This window comes from Crotalus tigris, unplaced genomic scaffold (assembly GCF_016545835.1).
Source record: "Crotalus tigris isolate CLP2741 ecotype Arizona unplaced genomic scaffold, ASM1654583v1 scf7180000017568.13789103, whole genome shotgun sequence".
NCBI lineage: Eukaryota > Metazoa > Chordata > Lepidosauria > Squamata > Viperidae > Crotalus > Crotalus tigris.
In genome coordinates this window covers 226923-250975 of record NW_024096479.1, presented here as the reverse complement: position 1 = coordinate 250975, position 24053 = coordinate 226923, and the positions used below count along the sequence as shown (strand labels likewise).

The window sequence follows — 24053 nt, the reverse complement described above, 5'->3', positions numbered from 1 at the left end:
CATCCAGTGAAACAACTTGGAAGGAGATCTGAAATAGATGAAATAAGACGCTTGTTCATTCTGAGCATAATTCTGTATTGTGTTCATTATCTCAGTATGTGGCAATAGCCATTAAGTTGAATGGGTTTAAAGCGAAAATTGGATAAAGGGAAAATTTATTAAGTACAATTGGACTTTAAATATTGCTTTTACGTTGAGAGTAGCATTTTTACAAATGCCAGTTGTAGGTATTAAATTAGCAGTTAAACAGTTTAAAGCAAGCCCACGAGAAACATCTGTCTGGATCTTGTTATAGATTAAAAGCGGTCTTGCCCTGATTTAGCAGAACTGTTCTTGTGTTCCTAAATTACATTTTTATATCTTGCTAGATATGTGATGACAACAGAATTTGGAATATAGCAGCAGGTACAGATTATTCCTTATTCCTAGCAGACGGAGAAGATTTTCAGCCTTCATTGTATTATAGTGGCCGAGAAGAAAAAGAAGAGGACGATGTTTCATCTGAAAATGACTGCCTAGGGAGTCCAACACTGTTGCTAAACTGTAGTAAGGTATGTATTACCTTTTGGTTGATTTCCTAAAAAGCTTTAGAACATAGGTGTGTAATATGTAGTCTCAGGAATGTGATGTATAATCTCTCATTCCATTGACCATGGAAAATGATTTCCAGTGGAACCCAACCCCCAGCAAAAATCAGACCTGTATTGTAATTACAAAATAATTCTCTGTGCCACAGCTGCATCCTTCTACTTCCTGTCCAAGTTTTGTCAGCTAGAACAGAAGACCCCTACCTTTTGGGCACCAGGGACCAGTTACATGGAGAGAAGTTTTTCCATGGACCGGAAGGGGGCGTGGTTTTGTGTGCTGCCTGCATCCTGTGGATGGGACTTTGCTTGTTTGTGCGGACTGGTTGCTGGCATGCCGCAGCCCATTACTGGTCCACGGACTGGGGGTTGGGGACCTCTGAGCTAGAAGAAACATTACATTTTCCATTATTGTTTTCATCTGAAATGGTATAGTATTGAGAAATACTGTCACTAGTGTCTAATGTTAATAGGGAAATCACTGTTAACTATGCACACCCTGAAGTTCTGGTCATTATAGCCCCTCCCTCACTGTCATGCGATCGCAATCCAGGTGCTTTGGCACCTGGCTTGCAATTACAACATCACAGAGAGCTTTAGTCTGCACTGGTCTTCGCCAGTGGTCCCCCACCCTCTTCCTGCCTCCCTTGATCTGTGCTTTGGCTGTGTTGAGCCTCCAAAGCCCTCCCTGTCCTCTATCGTGTGCCTGTTCCAGGCCTCCTCCCACAGCTTCACCACTCCCCCTGCAGCACCCTTTCCTTCCTTACCTGGAGCTCTTGCAACTTCCTGTCTAATAACCGATATATGTTAGAGTTTGCTAGCAACCAGGATTGCCATTGCTAAGCTATGCAGTCACATAATGTTGCACTTTAAACAGCACCATGTGGTTCCAATAATTATCCGAGTCTTAATTGCCATCGTAATCCAAGGACTACCTGTAAATCATAAACTAATGAATATCCTCTTCCACTTTTTTCTTTTCCTCTTACACTTGAGTTTGGTGTAAATGTTCTGGTTTGTGAAACAGTGGTTTCATATAACATTTTGTGAGGGAACATGTGCCCATCATTGCTTTATAGAGTAGATACTGTAAAACTTACTGTCTAAATTTGATGTAAGAAATAGACAAGAGTTTTATTACAAGCTTATTTGTAGTATGGCATATAAAGTAGGCTGTGGAGCAAAAAACTTTATGGAAAAGGATGGTTTTGAAATGAAATGTAGAGAAAGTGTGAGACGCAAATAACCAGGAACAGGAATTTAGTTCAAAGCACTTCAAGTTTATTACATGCTACCTACACACAAGAATCTGATCTACTAATAATCAAATCAAATTGGCTCTGGATAAGAGTCAGCAGAATTCATGGAGAGCTGGACTTAGGTCTCTTGTGGGAGCAGAGGCAACTCCAAATTGATTACCCATTTGACCCTGCCCCGACCCTACTCAGCCTGGTCATCTCCTACAGAAAGTAAGCGAGGGTCCTTGGTGCTCTCTGAGCTTGATCGTTTTCCTGCAGATGTTTCATTATCTAAACTAGACAACAACATCAGAGCACCACCTCATTTCAACTCTTAGCTACAAATATTCTCCTTTATTGGTAATAAATAAATGAATATGTAAAGTAGGTTCAAGGGCAACAGTAAGAAAACAGAGAGAGAGTAAAGTCTTCTGAAAGAGCTTAATTGATATCTTTGAACATCACTGGAATCTGATTTCACAAGCCACACTATCTATGCCAAGCCTGGGTATATAAGGATACAATCAAAAGAAAAAGAATGCAGGTACAAGTTTACTATTATTGTTGAATCTGGTCAAGAAAATGCCTCAAGTATTAATATTGCATATGGTACACATGATGTAGAAACAAGACTTTATATAGGAAGTAATGTTATGTGTGCACGCCCAAGAATTTATTTCACTAGGCCAAGTGGTAAAATAGAAGAGGCAAATGTCTACTGGGACATAAAAGTAGGGCTGACCTTTTGTCTTGAGACATTTTTTCAAAATAATGTATTTTCTTCCAGCTAGGGTATATTAGCAATGTGACCACAGGTGGGAAAAACTGTTTGGCTTTGGTGGACAAAAACATTATGGGGTACATCGCAAGTCTTCATGAGTTGGCTTCAACAGAGAGACAATTCTACTCTAAACTGAGTTCTATAAAATCTCAAGTTCTCCGACCACTCTTGGGATTTGGTAAGAGGTGTTTTTACTGCACTGTTTTCAGTTTCTGATTTCTAAAAATCACAAGATGTAATTTTTTTTGTTTTTCTTTCTTTACATGGACAGGAATGCCACTGTGTTTTTGTCTTCTGTTTTGCTCTGTATTAAGACCACCTCGTCAGTCATATATTTTGCTAGATAAAAGACTGTCTGAGTTGGGCCAAATCAGGAAACAAACAGTGCAAGGAGTACAGGAATGCTACATTATTGTTGCAGGGTATAATAACTGAAACTTGAAAGCTTGCCTGAATTTCCCCTTATACCAAGCAGACATAAGACAGGGTTATTTTGAGTTTCCCGCTCACATTTTTCTCTTTCTCAGCTGATGGAGAATTTGGAGGGTTCATGATAAAGAGTCCCATGTACAACATTTTTGAATGCTAAAGTCCCATAATTCCTCACAGTCCCTCTTTCTTTATTTTCCATCACACAACCTGCCCAAATGTTTCCATTTTCCAAATTAATATGTTAAACTATGAGAAGTATACAGGTCTTACCCTGACAGTCAAGGGTGAATTCCCTCAGAGGCTCATCTTGCATCTGTGGGACTCAGAGTGGCACACCCATCACTGATATAGACAAATAAACAAGGCAACAATTTCTCACAGAGGCATCTCTTGACCCCATCTTCTCAAGGACAGTGAGGTGGTAATCTCCTCCAGAGGCATCTCTCAGCCACCCAGGTTCATAGTCAAGCTGCAGGGTATTCTGTGCACCTCCTGCATATATATCCTTCAATAATCATTCTTACTACTAGGGTCTTCTGGAGTAGCATCCAAAATATTTGCACAACCCCCCCCCCAATTTTGTCAGTTAAGTTCCTCAATGTGAGGTATTTGGTCTTTGCTGCAAAAACTCAAATCTAGCTTCCACGTATCTGGAGTATCTTGGTTCCTTTGCCAATTTGCAGCAATATTTGATGCAATATTTCCTTTGTTGGTACTAGAGATTAAAACACATTACACTGAAATACACATTGGTTTATTCACAGTACTAGAGACTAATAATATGTATTAAATTCATATACCATCCAGTTCTCAATGACCCAGCAAAGATAAGTCTAAAGTGGGGTGGGGTTACAGTCCTTTATAGGTTTATGCAAATTAAAATAGTGTTTGATTAGATATAGCAGCCAGAAATGTTATTGACTATAGAACATTATGTGCCTAGTGAGTTCAGTAAGACTATTCGGATGTCTATGACAATGAGGCAGGACTACAAAAAAAGTGGGGTTTTGAAATAACCAAAGGTGCAGTATCCATTAACGTAATTTCCTTCCTGGAAATTCCTTCTTGTTTTCTTTCCCAGAGCCCTGTTTACCTTTCAGTTTTCTCAGCTTATTATAATGAATTAGGCTTTCTAAATGTTCTTATGGCTGAGCTGATCTTTTTAGATACCTTGAAAAAGTGTTTTTGTAGTATGGTTAGGTGCTCATTTTGGCATGAAACAACTGAAGCAATGCTTCCTTTTCCTTAGGAAGATGCATTGGGTTGGGGGCTTTTTAGTCTTCATATGTCAATGTTCTCATTTCTCTTCCCTTAACAGCTCTTGCCTACCTTCATCAAAGTACATTCCTCTCCATAGACTCAGAAAAGGAAAACAGACTGAATTTCCCAGTGCATTCTATGAATTATTTAAAATATTCAGTTCTTTCAGCTGAGCTTTGTTGTCCAGCTGACATTCTTATTTTTCCCTCACCCCCATAGCTAACTTCAATCCTCAGATTCTTGCAGCTGCATTCATGACCAACTTTCTTACAAAATGCTCCTTCCAAATTTTGCCTACTAGCCTCATACCCAGCAAATTATTTGTGTCCTAACTTGTATGCATGAAGAACTAAACTCCCTTAGTGTATTGTAAAAGGTCCTTGATGATTAAGAGTAATTAAAGATGGATTTACTAATTGCTAGTTAATGAGAATCTTTGAAAATAGTTTTAAATGTACAGTTTTGAGAGTTTAGACTAATTTTTCCTTCTGATCTATTGAATTGACAATGTTTCCACCATGCATTTCAACTACATCAACTATGTGCACTTGTTGGGTTACAGATAATTTAGGTGCGGCATCTACCATTCAATTGCTGCAGGAAATGGCAAGTACATTCAGCAAACTGTGTTACCTGATTGGTCAGCATGGAGCCTCTTTGACCAGCTTTCTTCAAGGGTTAAAAGAGGCAAAGAATCTGGTGATCCTGAAGCATTCAAATCTGTTTTTGGAAAGTTATACTGAGTAAGGATTTTTTTTATTTTAGTTTTAATGTGTGGGTCTTTATTATATTGGGTAAAGCTACCTCTGAAAACAGAACGAATTATAAAGAAAACTTGACATACAGAAAGAGTTTTCAAACATCATGCTTACTGTTTTCTGAATTGCTGACTTGTACTGTAAGATTAAGTTGAAGAATGATTGAAAAAATCATCACCACTCCTTTAGATTGGCAGGCAAGAAGCAGAATTCTTGAAACAGTCCTCAATTGACTTTCTTTCATGACCGTATTAGCACTGAAATATTGGGCATTTTCGATGATAAAATGTAAAGTATGCCCTGCTGTAAATACAGGGGAATATTACATTTGTTAGCCAGTAACCTTTAAGAATACAGTTCATAGATTCATGCTGTGATATATCTTTCATTTTAGTGTAATATACCAATGGCTACTATGTTATCCTATTGACATATGCCTCAGACAGAACCACTACTAAGAAAAATACATCCTTACTACCTGTTCCATTACTTTGGGTATTTTCATATAAGTCTTGTATGGCAGGAAGCAATGCTGCTTTGCTTCCTTCTGCACAGCGCTTATGATGTGGGAAACTCCAGGCCAGAGGGGAGAGTTTGAGTTTGAATAGTAATGTACTGCTGTACTGGAGGGGGGGGGGAGAACAACATGTAGAGGTATCAAAATTTGGGTATGGAGTTCTTTGTTACCAAAACTAGAGGGAACTCTACTACCAGAGTCTAGGGATATAAATGTGTTGAAGTGCTAAAGATTGTGGGGTCGGGATTAGGCAGAAAGAGTTTCACTTCTTAAATTTTTTATTTGACAGATTCATGATGATATTTTAAATCCATAAGAATATTCACTTTTTTCCCCGATGTTCTGCTTTAGGTACTGTGCTTCCTTGACAAACTTTTTGGTAATGGGAGGATTTTCAGTACTCTCCAAGCCAGCAGTGTAAGTGGACATTTTCATGCACAGAGTTGTTTGATTTATTGTTGCACTAATAAATGATTAAAATCATGGTAAAGGTCAAGCTTGTATACTGTAGAGTATTTCTTTGATTCCTCAGATGATGCCTTACTTATGGTATAAAAGAGAGGGAGGGAGAGAAAATCTGTCAGGTTTTCAAGATTCTATAATACTCTAAAATTAGAGTTCCAGTCATTTTTGTGATGTCTTTCCAATATTTTTGGTGAATATTGAATCAACGCATATCCCATTCCTTTGACTTAATTCATTTTAAAAATGTCACTCAAAATTTAATAGGCTTTTTCCATTTATGGGGAATAGGGAGGCTTGGTCACATGGATTCCTGTGAAAATCTCTCTCGAAAAAAATAGTAGAATATATGCATCTTTATATTAATTGACAATGTAATTTGAAATTAAAAACCAGTTAAGGTCTGCATTTTATTTCTAGTATAATTGAGCTACTCCTAAATTTGGTCTGAATTGTATGGAAATCATTTCTTTGTTGGTAAATGCAAGTTTTTCTTTTTCTCTCTTTTTAAAAATTATTTTAATGAAATGCTACACGGACATTAAACTTGTATGTATCATATTTTTCTATTAATCACGTTTGCAATGGTATTTATTTTTTTTTTAAAAAAAGCTCTTCCCTAAATAATCAATTTCATTTCTTTTCTTTAAATACTGAGTACTGTTGAGACATAATACATATTTACCTTTATCTCTAGGGATTTCTTAGGCAAAAACCAAGCATTATTTCAAGATCTGTCAGAGACAAACGAGATTTATCCATTAATGGAGATGCTAAATGCTCTGTTTTTCTTGCCAATCAGACGACTTCATAATTATGCTGGAGTTTTACTAAAGCTTGCTACCTGTTTTGAAGTGGTAGGTTGTTGAGTATAAAAGTTTTTTTCATATTATGAAAAAATAATAGGTTTTTCTAAATAGGTTATCATTTACTATTTGTTTTTAATTCTATAATCTGCCTCATGATAGCTAAAGCATGCATTTAAATACATTCTTTCTAATTAAATGTTTATTTTTTACTGTGTATTTGTGAATGTGCATAGTATCAATTGTTAAAATACACAAATAGTAAAACTACATTATTTTTAAGGCAATGCTTTAGCTTTTATAGTATTCTGTTAGCGCAAGAAAAGTTTTCTGATGTTAGAATACTGAAAACGTATTCTTGGGATTAGGTACTCGTTTGCATAGTTCTGCATTCTTTAGTTTAGCCATGGTAAGACAGATAATCTTCATTTAATATATTCCTAGCTATAGAATTGCCTATAAACTCAAAAAAGACTTATTACTGAAACATTCTGGGAATTTTTTTTATGTTGTGTAAGAGTTCAGTATAAGATCATTGAATACTGCCTAGTAACCATTTTCTTGAAATAATCCCTTAACAGAATGGAAGATTGCATTCCAACAACTGGATGGAAGCTATTAATAATATTGGCAGCTGTAAGTTCAGCTGTTGTCATATGTATACTGTTTGGTGTCATAGAGTTTTTCCATCAGCAAAATGAGGACTCTTAGCAAAAGTATAACAGCAGCGTTTCTCAACCATGACAACTTTAAGAAGCGTGGACTTCAACTTCCAGAATTCCTTAGCTAGCACTCTGACTGGGGATTTCTGGGAATTGAACTTGACATACAGTAGTGGCCAAAATTGCGGAAACCTTTTGGGAAAAGTGTACAGTAGAAATGCTACCTTTGGTTAAGTTTCCACCAATTTTTCTTCTACTTTCTTTATAACTGTAACCTTGTTCACTTAATAATATCATTTTACATCACTTTCTGGGCAACTCTTTGCATCATTACTTTAATTTTATTACTTTTTACAAGTTCACTAAATGAAAGAACACAAAAAACCCCAACCAACTTGATAGCGATCACATAACACACTGACAAATGTCCTCCTCTCAGCTTCAATACATGACATCAATAACTGAATCCTCCTGTGATCTGATTGGCTCATTGCCAAAACAGGATGACACCTGATTGGCTCTCTAAACACTCATGCTCATTGGTTACAATCAGGTGAAGGAAAGCTACCTGACATCAACCTAAGCAAGTTGTGCTTCCTTTTTCTGGTTATTTGGCTATAACTTTTCATAGAATACAGTACAGATAATTGAATAAACTATGTTGTATTACATTTTTGATTAAATTATCTTTCTATTGATATATAATTTTATGGTACCACTCCAAAAAAAAGTGGTGTTATTAGCCATCAAAGCTCAAAAGGTTTCCACAATTTTGGCCACTACTGTATATTAAACTTAGGGTTAGGTCAGTAAAAATTAAGTTTAGCAGACCACGGTTAGTGGACATGATAAAGTAGACAAATTCTTATGTGGATATATTCTGAATGTTATTTGGGAAAGGGATCCAAACTGGTTGCTACTTCATCTAAAAAAATGGATAAGTTTCTTCACACGTGTTGAATTCTGGATGCAGAAGAGATGGCAATGGGACAATTGAATGGCCATTGGTATATGTGCATGCTTCATGTTTGAGTTTCTCATAAAAGGAAAGGACAAGAAAACAAGGCCCTGGGAAGATGAAGGTGAAAGGAAGATGTTGCAAAGACTGATCAGACTAATGGAATATGCACTGGTGCTGTAGCCACACTTCCTTTCCCCTACTGGCTCCTAATCCCAACAAATCTTTTCCTGTTGACCAAATAGTTCAGCATCCCTAATAGTGGTAATGACATTCTTGAGAGATCTGCCTTCCTAAGTGCATTTGATTCCCCAAAGAAATGTTTTTCTTTGCAGTGGATTTCCTGGAGGAGGAGAAACTTTTGGGATTTAGCAGAACCTCAGGCTTCACAGGCACCCTTTGCTTCACAACAGCCTGTTAAACTGAGATTTTACTCTAATGCTACAGGTTCAGTGGTGGGATTCAGCCGGTTCGCACCACTTCGGCAGAACCGGTAACTAATTTTTTGTTGCCCAGGCCCAGAATGGACTTCTGGAAGCCGCATCTACACAGAGAACCAGTTGTTCACATATTTGAATCCCACCACTGTACAGGTTGCACATAAATTTGCTACATGGAACTTGAAACAAGGGCTGCAATGTTTAGGTTACCCTTAAGCTTCTTTAGAAAATAGAGCTGATCTTCTTAGGTGGCAGCTAAAAAATTACTTTGCTGCAAATCATGCTGAAACCAGCAGACTTTATGAGCCCCGTGGATGTTTCCAGAATATTACAAATGGTAATTATAAAATTTCTGTGAAGCTGACATCAACCCTTGGTGATTTCACAGACATATTATGTGGGTTTCCTTGGCAACACTAAAAAAAATGGCTTGTCGCTGCCTACTCCCCCCCCCCCCAATTGCAGACTTGTTTACCTCTAGAATTCTTGGAAATCTCCCTTCCAAGTACTAACTGGCTGCTCTGTTTTTTTCTGATCCCAGACAAGACTGCTAGATGCTGCCACCTGCTGGGGCAAAAATTGTATAAACTTTTTAAGTATACTGTAAATACTGTTAACATCCTGGCTTTAGTATATTGAAAGCCTTTCATTAATTTATCTAATACATCACTATAGCTCCAGTACTATGGAAAGTTAATTTATTTATCCAGATGTTCTAACTTCACTGATGTATTAAATACAGATTTTTCTAATGCTACAATATGAAGTCATCTATATCAAAATATTGGGATGGCCTTGCGGAATATTAGTCAGTCTCCATTTCTTCTCTTTCTCTGTAGACATCGCCAGAATATCAAAGCCTTCATGATTCCAGCTCTTCTTATGAATCTCTGGCTGTCCATCTCAGTAGGAAACGAAAAGAAGCTGAATATACGCTGGGTTTCTGGAAAACGTTTCCTGGGAAAATGACAGTACGTTTATATATTAGGAGCTGATATTATTTACTAGCACAAATTGTAATACTTTCTTTTTCTACTCTCAAGAAGATAATTCTTCTAGTTTTAAAAAATGGCATCTTGTTAATTATGATTCATCATAATACTTATAATGTTTAAATGCAAATAAATCCGAACTCCACCAGCCCTGCATTGCAAATTCCTAGCACGAATGGCCTTACCTATTGTTAAATTGTCTTGTATTTCTTTTCAATTATAGGATTCCTTGAGGAAACCTGAGCGGCGACTAATCTGTGAAAGCAGCAATCGAGGATTGTCCCTGCAACATGCTGGGAGATTTTCAGTGAATTGGTTTATCCTCTTCAACGATGCCTTAGTCCATGCTCAGGTCTGTACTCGAAGGATGGGGTAGTCTTCTCTTCCTAGTACAAGGGAAGCTTTCAAATTGAAAGCATGCTTATTTATACAGTATGCATATTCCATTTATACTATATAGCTACACATGTTGCTTATCTGACTCTGGGCAGTGCATATAGTTATAACAAAAGCTCAACAATCAAAATTTAAAGTAACAAAACTATTAAAATACAATTAAAACAGTTAAGACTATAATATAACAAAAACACAGAAGACCGCATTTCAGAACTTTCATATCCCCAGGCCTAATCACACAACCAGGTTTTGAGGGCTTTCCAGCAGGTCAGTAAGTTCAGAGCCAGTCTCACCTTGTTCCAAAGGGTGGGCCAAAGGATGGGGGCATAGAAAAGGCTCTTTATCTGCAAGATGAAACTCTTAAGCAGATGAGACCCATAACATGCGCCTCCTGGCCAACTAAATGTATCTGTAAATCTATCTGTATCCCCAATAGAGAAATGTTCAGTATCCGTAGAAGAACATATAGGAAAGTAATTTATGTTGTCACTAAAATTGTTTTGCCTGGCATGAGGTAAGATTTTTCTATTTTCTGGAATAATATAAAATGAATATAGGCTAGCTCATTAGTTTGTAGGTTTCCAAACACAGTTCAAAAGTAGATTTTGTTTTCCTTCCCTCCTTCCCTCTGAATGCTTTTTAATATCCAGTCCAGTTATTCAGATCTTCTAACTTGAGTAATTTATCACAAAAGAGAAACCAAATGCTGCTTCTGCTTTTTTCCCCATCTTTGTTAACTGCTGTTAATCAGGCATGTTAAGAACAGAGGACATCATTGAATTATGGATCAGAGTTTTTCTTTGTATAGATAACGCTAATGCACAGGTTTCAATGCAACTTGAATATCACAGTCAAACTAGAGTTTGTTTAATATGGCTGTCCCTCTCACCTGAGGGATTCTGGGCAACAAACAGAATTTAAAATTAAACCAACAATTAAAAATATTTCAGAAACAATCCCCCAAATAAGCTTAAAGCAAGAAAAGACAGCTGAGAATAAAACCTCAAAGTAGTTACTAACCATTCAATGCCTCAACAGTGAGCCAGGCCTTAGCTGCTTTCCAGAAGGCCAAGTGCAGGGACAGTCTAATCTTAAGAGGGAGGTGTTCCAGCAGCTAGGTGCCACAACTTTTTGGGTCCCATAAGATGGCATTTCTTATCAAAGTAACCTAGAGCATGTTCTTCTCCTACACATGTAGGAGGGCTGGTAGAGAAAAACCGGCTTTAAGATATCCTGATCCCATACCACAAAGGGTTTTTATAGGTAACAACCAGCACCTTGAATTGTACCCAGAAGCTTTTTTCAAAGCCAAAGCCCAAGCAAAAACCATGGACTGAACCTTATATTATATAATATGGCATAATCATAATATCAAGACTGATCTTTTTTTTTTCCTCTTTGGTTATAGTTCTCAACTCACCATATTTTTTCCTTGTCTACCCTCTGGGTAGAACCTGTTTCAGAAGAGTCTGGTAATATGTAAGTATTTTTCAGCTGCCTTATATTAAGTTTGGACTAGTTAACAAATTATTGGTTCTTTTAAAACTTACTCTGTTTGCTCTTGAACCTGCTTTCATACTCATAGTAGAATTTAAATTCTTATAGTGATGAATCTGGCCTTTTTTAGGCTTGAATCAACTGACACAACAACTGTGTTAATATGGGCTTTTAAGTGTAAACATGCTGTATCTATGAAACAGTTTAATGTACATTTCAGATGTAAAAGTATTTAGTTTTATATAGTCTACAGGTAGTCCACGACTTAAAAGTTTGTTTAGGGACTGTTCAAAGTTACAAAGGCACTGAAAGAAATGACTTATGACTGTTTTTCATACTTACAACCATTGCAGCATCCCCATGATCACATGATCAAAATTCAGATGCTTGGTAACTAACTCATATTTATGATGGTTGCAGTGTCCTGGAGTCATGTAATCTCTTTTTGCGACCTTCTTACAAGCAAAGTCAATGGGAAAGACAGATTCACCTGCGTTAGTAACTTAACAATTACAGTGATTCACTTAACAACTGGCAAGGAAGGTCGTAAAATGGAGCAAAACTCACTTAACAATTGTCTTGCTTAGCAACAGAAATTTCGGGCTTTATTGTGGTTGTAAGCCGAGGACAGCCTGTATTTGCAGATTGCATACATTCTTCACTAACGATTGCTCATGCAATTGTTTAACAAGAAAAATATTTATTTACTGCATCTTGCTTTTCAGAATGCAAATCCTGTCAATCAAAATAAGCAATCATGTAGACAGAATCAACAGTATGTTTGTTTTAATGATGCTTCACACAGAACACGTCGTGTTAATAGTCCTGTGGAGCAAATGTGGCTTGGAGAGGACAGTATCCAGCTGCAGCAGCTTTGCCTGTTTTCCTCTAGGAATTCTGAAATGGAATGGAATTGTTGCAGAATTAGTCTCCATCTTGTGTCCCCCTGAAATAAAAATTCCATAGTAAAACAGAAGTCTGAATTGCTATATTTAGTCAATAGTGGAGGGAAGATGATAAAGTTTGTTCCTTGGATATTTTAATATGCATTAATTACAGTGAAGCGAAGAAGAAAGGGAGAACAAATGAGTCTTGGGTTTTTTTATATGAAAACAAGGTAATGAAGTCATTTCTCTGGATTAACATTTACAAAACTCTTTGTTTGTTTTCTTTGCACTAGGAATGGTTTGAGAATCACTACACCTGAAGAACAGTTTATTCTCATTTCATCAAGTCCACAAGAAAAGGTAGGCCCTTTTTGCCCCTTCCCTCCATTCAGTTCATCAGATGCATTAATGATGTTTCCATTTTCTAGCATGGCTTGCTTTCTAGAGCCTATTCAATATTTTTTCCGTTCCGTTCTTTGAAATTGGTACGAAGCATGTTTTTATGATCTGTGCTTATTTCAGATCAACCTAATAAAAATCATTATATTGTGTAGATTTCCTCTAGAATCAGTGTACAATCTAAATATCCAACATCCCATTTTTGGAAAATAGCTGATAAGATCAGGAGAGGTAACTGCTTAGCAAACAGGGATCTCACCTTTTTCAACCCCCCTTTTTTTTGAGGTGGGATTACCTCTTCAGAGGGTCTTCATAACTTTTTTTTAGTGGTGGTTAAAGGCTAAACAACTGTATTAAGCCTATTGCATATTAAACAGGTCTGTTTTATCCTTTACTTTTTAAAACAAGGGGACAGAATGTATCCTGTTGAACGTTGACAATTTTAGTAGTGTGAACCTATGTACTTTCAGAACTGCTAAACATTAAATAACCACGTTGCCTATCTTTCAGCATTTATTTTAAAATGGTAACCCACAACTCATAGCTGGACTGAGCTCTTTACCATATAGGCCAGGAACTTCACAAATTACATTACAGATTGTTAATGGTTATACTTTAACTAATTTATGTAGGAAGAAATGTCTGGGATACCATTGTATATTGGACCTATGTAACTGATAATGTTAAAATTCAGTTCTGATTTTTAAAAAGGAGTAAAAGTACTGGAATGTTTATATTCTACAATCCACCGTTGTTGGTATGTATGAATTCCATGACATCAGTATCTGTGTCATACCCGTTCCAAGGAATTCCTGCAAGAGATATAGAATGAGAGAAGGAAGAAGAACATAGGCATCAGAAAGCCTTTGAATATTTTTCACTCTGTTTCAGACTAAGTGGCTGAAATCTCTAAGCCAAGCTATAGATCAGGCCTTAAAAGGGACATCTGATTTGCCTCCCTGTGGTGTTAGCGGAAGCCTTCAGAGGCAGGAGCCGCCTATTTCAAGGAACGCGAGATATACCTTCTACAAAGACCTTCGGCTTAAGGACGCTGTTTACAACGGTCGATGGCTTTCTGGGAAGCCACATGGCAGGTGAAGCAGAATTTTTTCCTGACTATATGAGAAGAAGTTTGTCTAAATGTTTATAGTAGATCACAGGTAAAAAGGTTGATGTAAAAAGCTATATTTGTGCTGAAACAGACACAGTTATATATATATATTGAAAGACCTTTAGCCCACATTGTCATCACTCTGAGCATTAAAAGTTAATCTGGCATAGCTCAGTTGCTTTTGCAAGTTGTAAAAATTCTGCGTTCTAAATATGGAACCAATCTAATTATAACATTCCGTATATTTCAGAGGAGTCTTGAAGTGGGCAGATGGAAAGATGTATTCTGGCATGTTCAGAAATGGCATGGAAGATGGGTAGGTATAATAGACTAAGCCGAGGGAGGGGGGAAACCTGCTGTTCACGAATAATCTTTTTTTAAAATACTGTCAGATTAGGATTAGTAGGGCTGGGCAGGCTTTAAAATTATTTGGAAGCAGGGGCTTGTAAGCATAGCAATTCTTCTCTATTTGGTAGAGAAGCTCAACTTTTCAGACTTTCACAAAACCAGAAAGGTTTTAGGAGAACACCTTAAAACAATGGAATCTTGTTTAAGGCTCATAAGAAAGTTCAGTTGCTTATTGAATCGAAGCTATGCTTACAGAAAAAACGAAGTATGTCTTCCAAATCTTTCTTGAAGTATGCATGGTTTTGTAAATTAGTGTTTAGATGTATTGTAAAATGTTGTGATTCTTTTTTAATATATTGGCAGATATGGCGAATATAAAGTACCAAATAAAACACTGAAGAAGAGTGACCATTATATTGGATTTTGGAAGGAAGGCAAAATGTGTGGACACGGTATCTACAGGTAATAGAGAAAGACAGAGTGCACGTACAGTGTAGTGATTACGTTTTGGACTAAGAATGGGAAGATCCCGTTTTTAAACCACCTCATCTCTTTTGGTTAGAGAAAGAGGGAGAGGAAAAAGCATTATGAGGGTGAAATACCTTCGAGCAAAATTCTCAGCCTCTTTGTAGCAAGGCAGACTTATTTTTTCCTTCTAGGTATGCAACTGGGGAGGTTTATGAAGGAAGCTTCCAGGATAATATGCGTTACGGCCATGGCCTTCTACGCAGTGGGAAACTGACTTCTTCTTCACCTAGCATGTTCATCGGCCAATGGGTGATGGATAAGAAGGCTGGGTATGGAGTATTTGATGATATTACAAGGTAAATGGATCCTGAACATTTGAATTACTATGTTAGTAATATAGTACTACTATATTGTAACAGGAAAAAGAATTGCTAAGAAATGTTTATTCTGAAGTGGAGAACCTAAATAATCCTCTAAACGAGATATAATACTAGTTCTAGTTGATTGAAATAAAATATCAGTGGCATGATGACCTTTAGTGTCCATTAGACCCCTAATCACGAGTCTTGTATTTAAGAGTAAAAAATTCACAAAAGCCTGTGACTCCCTAGTACAAGTTTTTAAATCTGAAAGGATGAAAACAGATTTCTGATGTGATTCTAATAGTTGTTGAAACAAATGCTCAACTATAATAAGCTGTTACTTAAATTATAATGTCACCTAATCCAATTGATCTCATTTCTCAGATTTTAGAGACAGTAATGCCTTTCTGTATCTTTAGGGGAGAAAAATACATGGGGATTTGGCAAGATGATGTTTGCCAAGGCAATAGTGTCGTGGTCACGCAGTTTGGATTGTATTATGAGGGATCCTTTAACAACAATAAAATGATGGTGAGTTTCATACAAATAAGTGTTGTATAATGGGGAAACATTCTTGCTTTGCCCCTTAAAAGACAATATATGTATATATGATAATATTATTGCACTTATTTTTTTTAAGGTAGTATTTTAGTTTGGAGTCACATTTCTAATCAGCAGTGTTCTATTCCTGAATAGTTCTACTTTAGAGTAAGAGATGTGTCCATAGGATGCAGTGAAATTTTTGTCTTTCAAATGACCAAAGTTATATACGGATTGAAGGTTTTATCTGTTTATTTGAATTTATAAGATCTACCAGATGGAAAGAAAAATAGGGGAAATTTTATTCTTTCCCCATCCCAGCTGTTTTGCTAGAGTTTTCAATACCTTAAGGGGCTCTTTTCTCTGCAAGGAAAGTTAATTGATTAAATTGATTTGTTTTTTGGAACTTTATAAAATGCCGTCTGTAAATAAAATAGTCATTTTTTTTCATTCAGAGAATTTTAAGTGAAATGTATTAAGATGTGATGAAAACTGTTTACATTAAATGGACTCTAGTGATAATAAATAGCTTAGTAACGTACCATTTAACAAAGTTTTTTAAAAAGTGCTTTTATCTAAAATAAGATGTGAATTTTAAATAATGGACAAAGATAATATGAGAACCATTCCAAACACATCTTGCACTGATTCCAGTATTATATTCTCCACAGGGGACTGGTGTATTGCTTTCTGAAGATGACACTGTATACGAAGGAGAATTTTCAGATAATTGGACCCTTAATGGAAAGGTAATTTGAAATGTCTGCTTTCCTTAAGCAGAACAGCTTATTAAAGATAAGTTCATTATACATTTTTTTTTCTCTTTCCCCTTTTTCTTCTAAGGGAACACTGACTTTGCCAAATGGAGACACTATTGAAGGCACTTTCAGTGGTGAATGGGGATCTGGAATAAAGATTACAGGAACCTACTTCAAACCCACTTTATATGATCATGAGAAGGATCGGCCTAAAACACTGTGAGTGGATGGGAGCTAGCTTCTCATTGTAATTGAACACTAGCATTAACTCGGATGCCAAGTGCTTTTCCAATCAAACTAGTTTACTTAACTAAGATGATTGGACCAGAGAATGAGGTGGACAGTTTGGGACAAGTTTTGTATCTAATATGACTTTTGAAAACAGGTCACGAATAGGACTGAAAGAGACTTTTATTAGCGCTATATGATCTATGTGCTTAAAATTTCCAGGGTTGTTTCCTGCAAGGCCCTTAACTGAAATGTCTCTTTAAAACATTTGAAAGCTTTAAATTCCAATAGAAAATACCGTACTTTCTGGCGTATAAGATGACTTTCTAAAGCGTTGAAATCGGCGCCAAAGTCGGGGGTCGTCTTATACGCCGAGTCGTCTTATACGCCGGAAATTATGGTAGTTTCTGGTGTATAAGACGACTTTCTAGGCATGCAACTCGGTGCCGAAGTCAGGGGTCATCTTATACGCCGGGTCGCCCTATACGCCGGAAAATACGGTACTCTGTAACTGTGTCATGGTAATATCATGTAGGGCCCAATGCTGGAGAAACTGCACTGATTAGCATCTGATATCGTTATTGCAATTTAGCAGTAACGTAAAGGCATAAGCAGCCTGGGATCTTCATTACGTCTTTGTGGATGTAAGGCTGCCTTATCTATTCAGTGATTCTGAGGAAGGTTTTACTCCCACAGCCTCAGTTTGATTGCAGCATCAGCAGAATCGAGACTGCTGTCTTCTCTTTGTGCAGGATTCAGAAAAAAATATATGAATTTGTGGGAATGTTAATTCAATTAAATAAAAAATATGCAGCTATATGTAATATTCTCGAATCAAATGATTATTTAAAATATTTAGGAACATTTATTGATATTTGTGCAAAATTACTTGCTAATGCATAACCCCCAGTTACATTATGGTCGGCAGGTTTTCAGTAATAATAGAAACTGCTGAAATAGATCCATGAAAACTTACATAATAAAAAAAATGTTTTTATTGCAATATGACTACTCATCTTGAAATCATGAATTAAATTGTTATGGTTCTTAATACAAGCTGCGTACAGAAAGAGCTTAAACACTTCCATTAGTTCCATAGTACCATGGGATTGAGGAAGAAGGGATTGAAGAATGGATGCGGATTCATTCTTTCTGCTTAAAGGGTTTTAGTGTAGATTGAGAGTTAATTTTGTTCATGATATCCAGAAGTCTGCTTTGGGGAGGAACTCTCCTCTGCTTTTCAGAGGTGGACTCTCAGACACTTGCTCATTTTGTTTAGTTAAACCTGCAGTTACTGTTGTTGAATATTGTCAAATGTAGGCGGAAGTTAGGAAGCCTTGCTGTTCCGGCGGATGAGAAGTGGAGGGCTGTATTCGAGGATTGCTGGCACCAGCTTGGTTGTGAACAGCCAGGCCAAGGGGATAGGTGGAAAGCTTGGGATAACATTGCTGTTGCCCTGACAACCAATCGAAGGCAACACAAAGACAGGTTAGTAGATGGGGCAGATGTATTTTGCTCAATACAACAGTTCTAATGCAAAGTTCACTTGCCATTTATTTTCTTGTAAAGATGAAAACACTCTGGGTTATTGGGAAGTTAATCTGTATATATCCTGGAATATAAGCAATTTGTATTTATGGATAAGTAACATGAAAAGTGTTTTTTAATCTCTTTTTTAATCCTTAATATAAAGTTGTTTAGTCTACCAACTCTATTGTGGAGCTTTTTTTCACGTATTTGTTGTTTTCTACTCATAATTATTTACCTATAAAAGAGCTTTGGGTAAAAAAATATCTTGCCACTGATACAGGAAAGAAATGTAACTTGTCCACTTAAAATCAGTAATAATGGAATTTAGAAAATAATGATTTATTTGAGGATGTGAAAGTGGGTTGAATGTGACACATCTCATTCGTGCTGTGAGATTGCAAGACTATAGAACCAAAATGTTTAACATTAATAGTTGATTATGCTGATGTGTTTCTAGGTTTCCCCCCCCCCCCCACATTTTTAGCTTTAAAGTTTTATAGTTAATTTGTGGAGAAAAGAAAAGCATCTATTGTGAAAGAACAACAGTTTTTAATAGCTACTAGATTTTATCAGTTGCAAAATTGTTGTGTTTATTGGCTCCCAATCCTTTTCTGTATAGGTTCTAATCATAACCATCTATTCTTGCAGTCCAGAACTCTTGAGCAGATCACATGCACAAACCCTGGAAAGCTTGGAGTTCATTCCACAACATGTTGGTGCCTTCTCATTAGAAAAATGCGACAACATTAAGAAATACCTCATAAAGGTATATGAAAGCCAATTTTTATATAATACGTATTTACAGCTTACTGATGTTCACTAGCATCTTAAGCAGAGTAAAAGAAGGGCTGCTATCTTTAATGATATCTATAATACACTTTTCTAATTAGCAAATATATAGAAAACGTTCCCATGATTATTTGGGCTTCCTTGGAAAAGAAGCTCAGTTGCATAGGGATGGAGAACCTATGGGGGATGGGATGGCAGTTGGGTGGATGACAATATAAAGTTGATGGGATTAGTATTTTCTTGAGATTTTAGAGTTTGAGTTGTATATCGCCATCAACATCAAAGTTAAGGCCACCATTTGTCAGCAATTCCAGCCAGAAGAATTCTACTGATCACAGAAAAAAGGTATTAAGACCCTTCTGTAAGACAGGATACATACAAAATAGTAACTTGAAAATTATATGCTTACTAAAAATGTAAATTTGGGTTAAATAATTTTCTAAAACAACTGCTTCTTCCCTAACTCTATTTGCAAGTATTTCATATAAATTTCAGATAATAGTGCACAAATACTAATCCTAAACCTAGGACTTATTTGTGTGAGATACACAGGTCATACTTTTTTACTTTTAATTTATTTATTCTTACATTGTTTAAAATAAAGCATCTTAAATGCTTAAATAGTTCTGTTGTTTTATATAGCTTTCTGGTTTTTTTCATCTCCCATCTTTTTTAGGCATGTGATACTCCTCTGCACCCTTTGGGAAAACTTGTTGAAACCCTGGTAGCTGTATACCGCATGACGTATGTGGGAGTGGGAGCCAACCGACGACTATTGAAGGAGGCAGTGAAGGAGATTAAATCCTATTTGAAACGCATCTTCCAGTTGATCAGGTAAGAAGCTGCTACTAGGCAACTTTCAAATTGTTGATTCATTTTACAGAAAGAATAGATGAAGAAAATTTTGTTTCAAAACTTATGGATATTTTTCTATTAGACTACACATTTTCATGCTTATGCCTTTATATTGCTTTTAAGATTCCTGTTCCCTGATCTTCCTGAAGAGGGCAGTGTAATACCCTCGCTGATGACTGAGATGAAAGGAACTCTGTCTTTCTGTACTGGAAAAAAGGACTCCGAAGCTGACTCTCCAGAGCCAGGGTAATTTTATCACAAGAAAATACAAATGCATAATGCTAAAACATTGTTATAGATTTAATCCTGTGAATTTCATCTATTTAACGTTTATGTTTGAGTGGGTTATTTCATATAACTTCTCCATATTTCAAATGGAGAAGTTCTGTGTCAGAATCCATTTATATTTCATTTCTATCTATCTCCTCTGATCTAAAACCAAATCTCACCTTCCCCTGGATTCTGCCATACTCCCAAGGGGGAAGGAGGATATGCCTGTGGGGTTATGACTTTCACTTCCTCTATTTGCTACAATGTAACCTTTTGTTTATTGCCACTGGGTCTGCTGGCCATTACACTGTAACAAATTGCCCCCTGCACTATACATCTCTCTGAACTTTCTTCTCCTTAACCGGGCAATTAAGAAGGGGAGGGGTGAGAAGTACAAACATCCAGAACCTGGCTTATTTCTCCAGTCTCAAAAGGAAGTGTGAAGAGCTGTGGAACATCGTACTGCAAACGGAGACGGACTGATGTTATCTTTCCTTTCCCACGATGGACTAACCACTTGGGGATTGGCCGGTCTGAACCGTCCGGATGAACTGTGGGATGGGGTTTGCTTAGGGACCCTTTAAAGTATTGATCTATAAGGGAATCCTTCAGATCCTGTCTATTATGCCTGCTATCAACTACTCTTAATAAAAGTTCCTGTTGGAAGAAATTGTTTCCAAGTGTTCTGCTTTCTTAAGTTGTGGTATTGAAGTGGGTCCTTACATTCTGATTCAGTAGATTTTCCAGTATTTTATCCTTTTCAACCACATGCCAGCTTACATAACTAATAAACAGACTGACATTTATTTGCCTCTGTTATTCTTTCTTAGACTACTTTAAGGCAAGAGTATTAACATCAGAAGTATAATCTTCTTCATTTCTGCCAGATGAACCCTTTTGCTGTGCAATTGGTTAATAGCAGGCATCATGCCCTCTATGCATAGAAAACTTCATCCTTTTTACTTTTGGCTCATTCTGTATAGTTAAAATGTTAAAGCATTCATGTGCTAGAATGTCTTGCAGTGTGTGCAAATATTCAAACTTTTCAGGAATAACTCAGAAAAAGAACTTAAGGAATAATTGATCGTGGTTGAAAGGGAGTTGAAGTAGGTAGGGAAAAGTAAAATTCAGATCTTCCATTCCCTTTTGTTTCTTCAACATGTTTTCTTGATTAAGAAAAGATTAGTTGGTCCGAATCAAATCAATCCTAATGTTCATAGGCCACCAGTTCCTCAAAATAATACCCCAAATGGTGTTTTTTTCCCCCTGCTCTTTATGTGTTTCAGTTGTGTGGTTACAAGCTCTAGCTTATTACTTCCTGTGCTGCTTCCACGACTCTACCCTCCTTTGTTTATGCTGTATGCCCTGGACAATGAACGAGAGGAAGATGTTTATTGGGAATGTGTTCTGCGTTTGAACAAACAACCAGACAAAGCACTATTGAGCTTTTTGGGAGTGCAAACGTAAGCATGCCTCCACATGTTGAAAAAATGTTGAAAGCTAGTTTTTCTTGTGAGATCTATGTTTTAATTATTGCTTTAAGCAAGAGAAAAAAGATTTTATTTCCTTTTTGTCCCTTCCAAATAGATAAAGTTTTACTTGACTAAGCACCTTCAATCCTTAAAGGATTTCCAGTAGGAAACAAATAACTATCATGATCTTAAGAAGTTCCTATATGTCATATTAATTATTTGAATTACTTGGCATTCAAATAGGCTTACTTTGAGTACTAAAAGAAACTTCATTTTTAAAGGAGATGAGAGGTGGCAGTTATTTTAAGTTAATGTGGCCCATATATTTTGAAGTAAGAGCCAACTGGAAAGACCACCTCATGAACTTCCCTTGTCAAGAATATCTAGATAATATAATGTGGTCTGATCTAGAAGTACTTATAATGTTATAGGCAAACTCACTATGTATTTTTTTTTCTTTTTCATTGGATACTCTTTGCATTGAGAAGAACATTTATGTACCCAGAAATTGGATCTCAGTGATAATTAGGGCTTTATTGATCTGGGAGATCTTTGGTCAAGAGATACTTTGTATCTGTAAATAATGCAGATGCCTGTGATGCCTCTTTCCAGACCTGCATCTTTCACACTAGTGGTTTGGACTGATTTTCTAAATGAATCATTCTATATTTAAGAATCTATCTTCTGTGACATATTTATGTTATGGTGCTACTTTCAGGAAATTTTGGCCAACAACAACATCTGTCCCTGCTGAAAATAAAAAGGTATGTTTTATTTATAGGAGTTTTACTTTCCTCCTCTACCCTCCTCCTCCTTAACTCACAGATTGTAGCTCTTCCCAGCAACCTCTGGGCAGTTCAAATGCAGGGGCTCAGCTAATAATTTTTATTCTTATGCTTAGGTATTAACAAATACAAAAGATGCCTGTTTTGCTTCTGCAGTGGAATGCCTACAACAGATCAGGTAAGTTAAAAGTTAGCATAATTACCTTCCCACCTTTCAGTGGGAAATAGGTCGACTTGTCTTGTGATTAACAACTTTGCCGTTATATACTCAAGTTATCTCCTTCACAATTTTAACAAATTTATCTCACACTGTTTCATCACTTACACATTTTTGTTTTGATATCTGTTATCAATTCTAAATAAGAATTTGAGGACCTGCGTGTTAATTGTTTAATATAGAAAAAAGAAAATATAGGCTAAACAGAGTTTGGCACATTACCTTTTTTATCATTTTTTTTAGATAGATAGATAGATAGATAGATAGATAGATAGATAGATAGATAGATAGATAGATAGATAGATAGATAGATGAATAAACAATTTTAGTAACTTTTCACCTTCTCTTAATTTATGATCTCTTCACCCCTTGTCCCATCTCTTATTTATAAACAAATCCATAAAACATCGTCATTTCAGTCCTGGTCTCAGCAAAAGTCCATTAAGGGTGCCAGAAATAACATATCTATTTTAATCTTGATTAAATAAATCAACTTTATATGCCTTTCTTTTACTTATAACAATATTAATCTTTAATCCATTTGAATAATGTCATAGAACTTTATTTCTTTTCATCTTTTTTGCCCTCTCACAAGAGTCATCCAAGCTTTAACAAACCTCTTTTATCAATCCAGTATAAAAGAATTATCCTGGCCATTCTCTTGGTTTATTATTTGTCATTCCCTTTTGATTTTTAAAGCATTAACCAATTACTTTTGTATGTCCAATGAGTCATCTTTTTTTCCATGTCATTCTTATAGTCTGACATTTATAAAACTATTTTTAGTGTCAACTCTGTCTCTGTCTTGCCAGATAAATGTATTCCTCTTCTGCCATTTTTTCCAAAACAAATTTTGGACAGTCTATCCATAGAACAAACATAATTATTTTTTAAAATACTTTTTTATTAAAGTTTACAATTACAAAGATAAAAAACTAATACAAACTAAGAAAAATATAAAAAGTAAAAAGAGATGCAGACAAAAAGAAAAAAATAATAAAGATATATAAAAATTACTTATTCCTTCATCAAGACATACCAGTAATTTTTTTAAAATTATCTTCTTTAATGGTATTACAACAAAAGAAACCTTTCGTTCTACATCTTATCCCTTATCTCTAAACCAGAGTTAACATCTTTTTCTTCAATCCTAACCAGCAGAAATCCATTAAGAATTACCAGAAACAGCAACATACGTATTTTTACCTTGATAAATAAGCCAACTTCTTTTTGCTTTTAAGAATCTTGATC

At 36.1% G+C, this 24053-nt stretch overlaps 1 protein-coding gene across 10 annotated transcripts in view; it reads left to right on the top strand.

Moving 5' to 3' along the window:
* The window catches only part of ALS2 (alsin Rho guanine nucleotide exchange factor ALS2), a 46579-nt gene that overhangs the window by 17670 nt on the left and 4856 nt on the right, over positions 1 to 24053 (top strand). For 9 of the 10 annotated variants that reach the window (XM_039354470.1, XM_039354452.1, XM_039354435.1 and 6 more), the window contains 23 exons: positions 369 to 551; positions 2610 to 2781; positions 4858 to 5038; positions 5922 to 5987; positions 6730 to 6889; positions 9738 to 9869; positions 10114 to 10242; positions 11695 to 11765; positions 12964 to 13030; positions 13961 to 14163; positions 14431 to 14496; positions 14892 to 14990; positions 15188 to 15352; positions 15778 to 15889; positions 16570 to 16647; positions 16742 to 16875; positions 18205 to 18372; positions 19063 to 19180; positions 19880 to 20037; positions 20182 to 20304; positions 21615 to 21791; positions 22519 to 22564; positions 22702 to 22763. In XM_039354470.1, the coding sequence (XP_039210404.1) occupies positions 369 to 551; positions 2610 to 2781; positions 4858 to 5038; positions 5922 to 5987; positions 6730 to 6889; positions 9738 to 9869; positions 10114 to 10242; positions 11695 to 11765; positions 12964 to 13030; positions 13961 to 14163; positions 14431 to 14496; positions 14892 to 14990; positions 15188 to 15352; positions 15778 to 15889; positions 16570 to 16647; positions 16742 to 16875; positions 18205 to 18372; positions 19063 to 19180; positions 19880 to 20037; positions 20182 to 20304; positions 21615 to 21791; positions 22519 to 22564; positions 22702 to 22763 (2870 nt within the window). Of the gene's footprint in view, positions 1 to 368; positions 552 to 2609; positions 2782 to 4857; positions 5039 to 5921; positions 5988 to 6729; positions 6890 to 9737; positions 9870 to 10113; positions 10243 to 11694; positions 11766 to 12963; positions 13031 to 13960; positions 14164 to 14430; positions 14497 to 14891; positions 14991 to 15187; positions 15353 to 15777; positions 15890 to 16569; positions 16648 to 16741; positions 16876 to 18204; positions 18373 to 19062; positions 19181 to 19879; positions 20038 to 20181; positions 20305 to 20753; positions 21577 to 21614; positions 21792 to 22518; positions 22565 to 22701; positions 22764 to 24053 lie in introns of those variants that run through there. The other variant, XM_039354488.1, reaches the window with a different exon arrangement.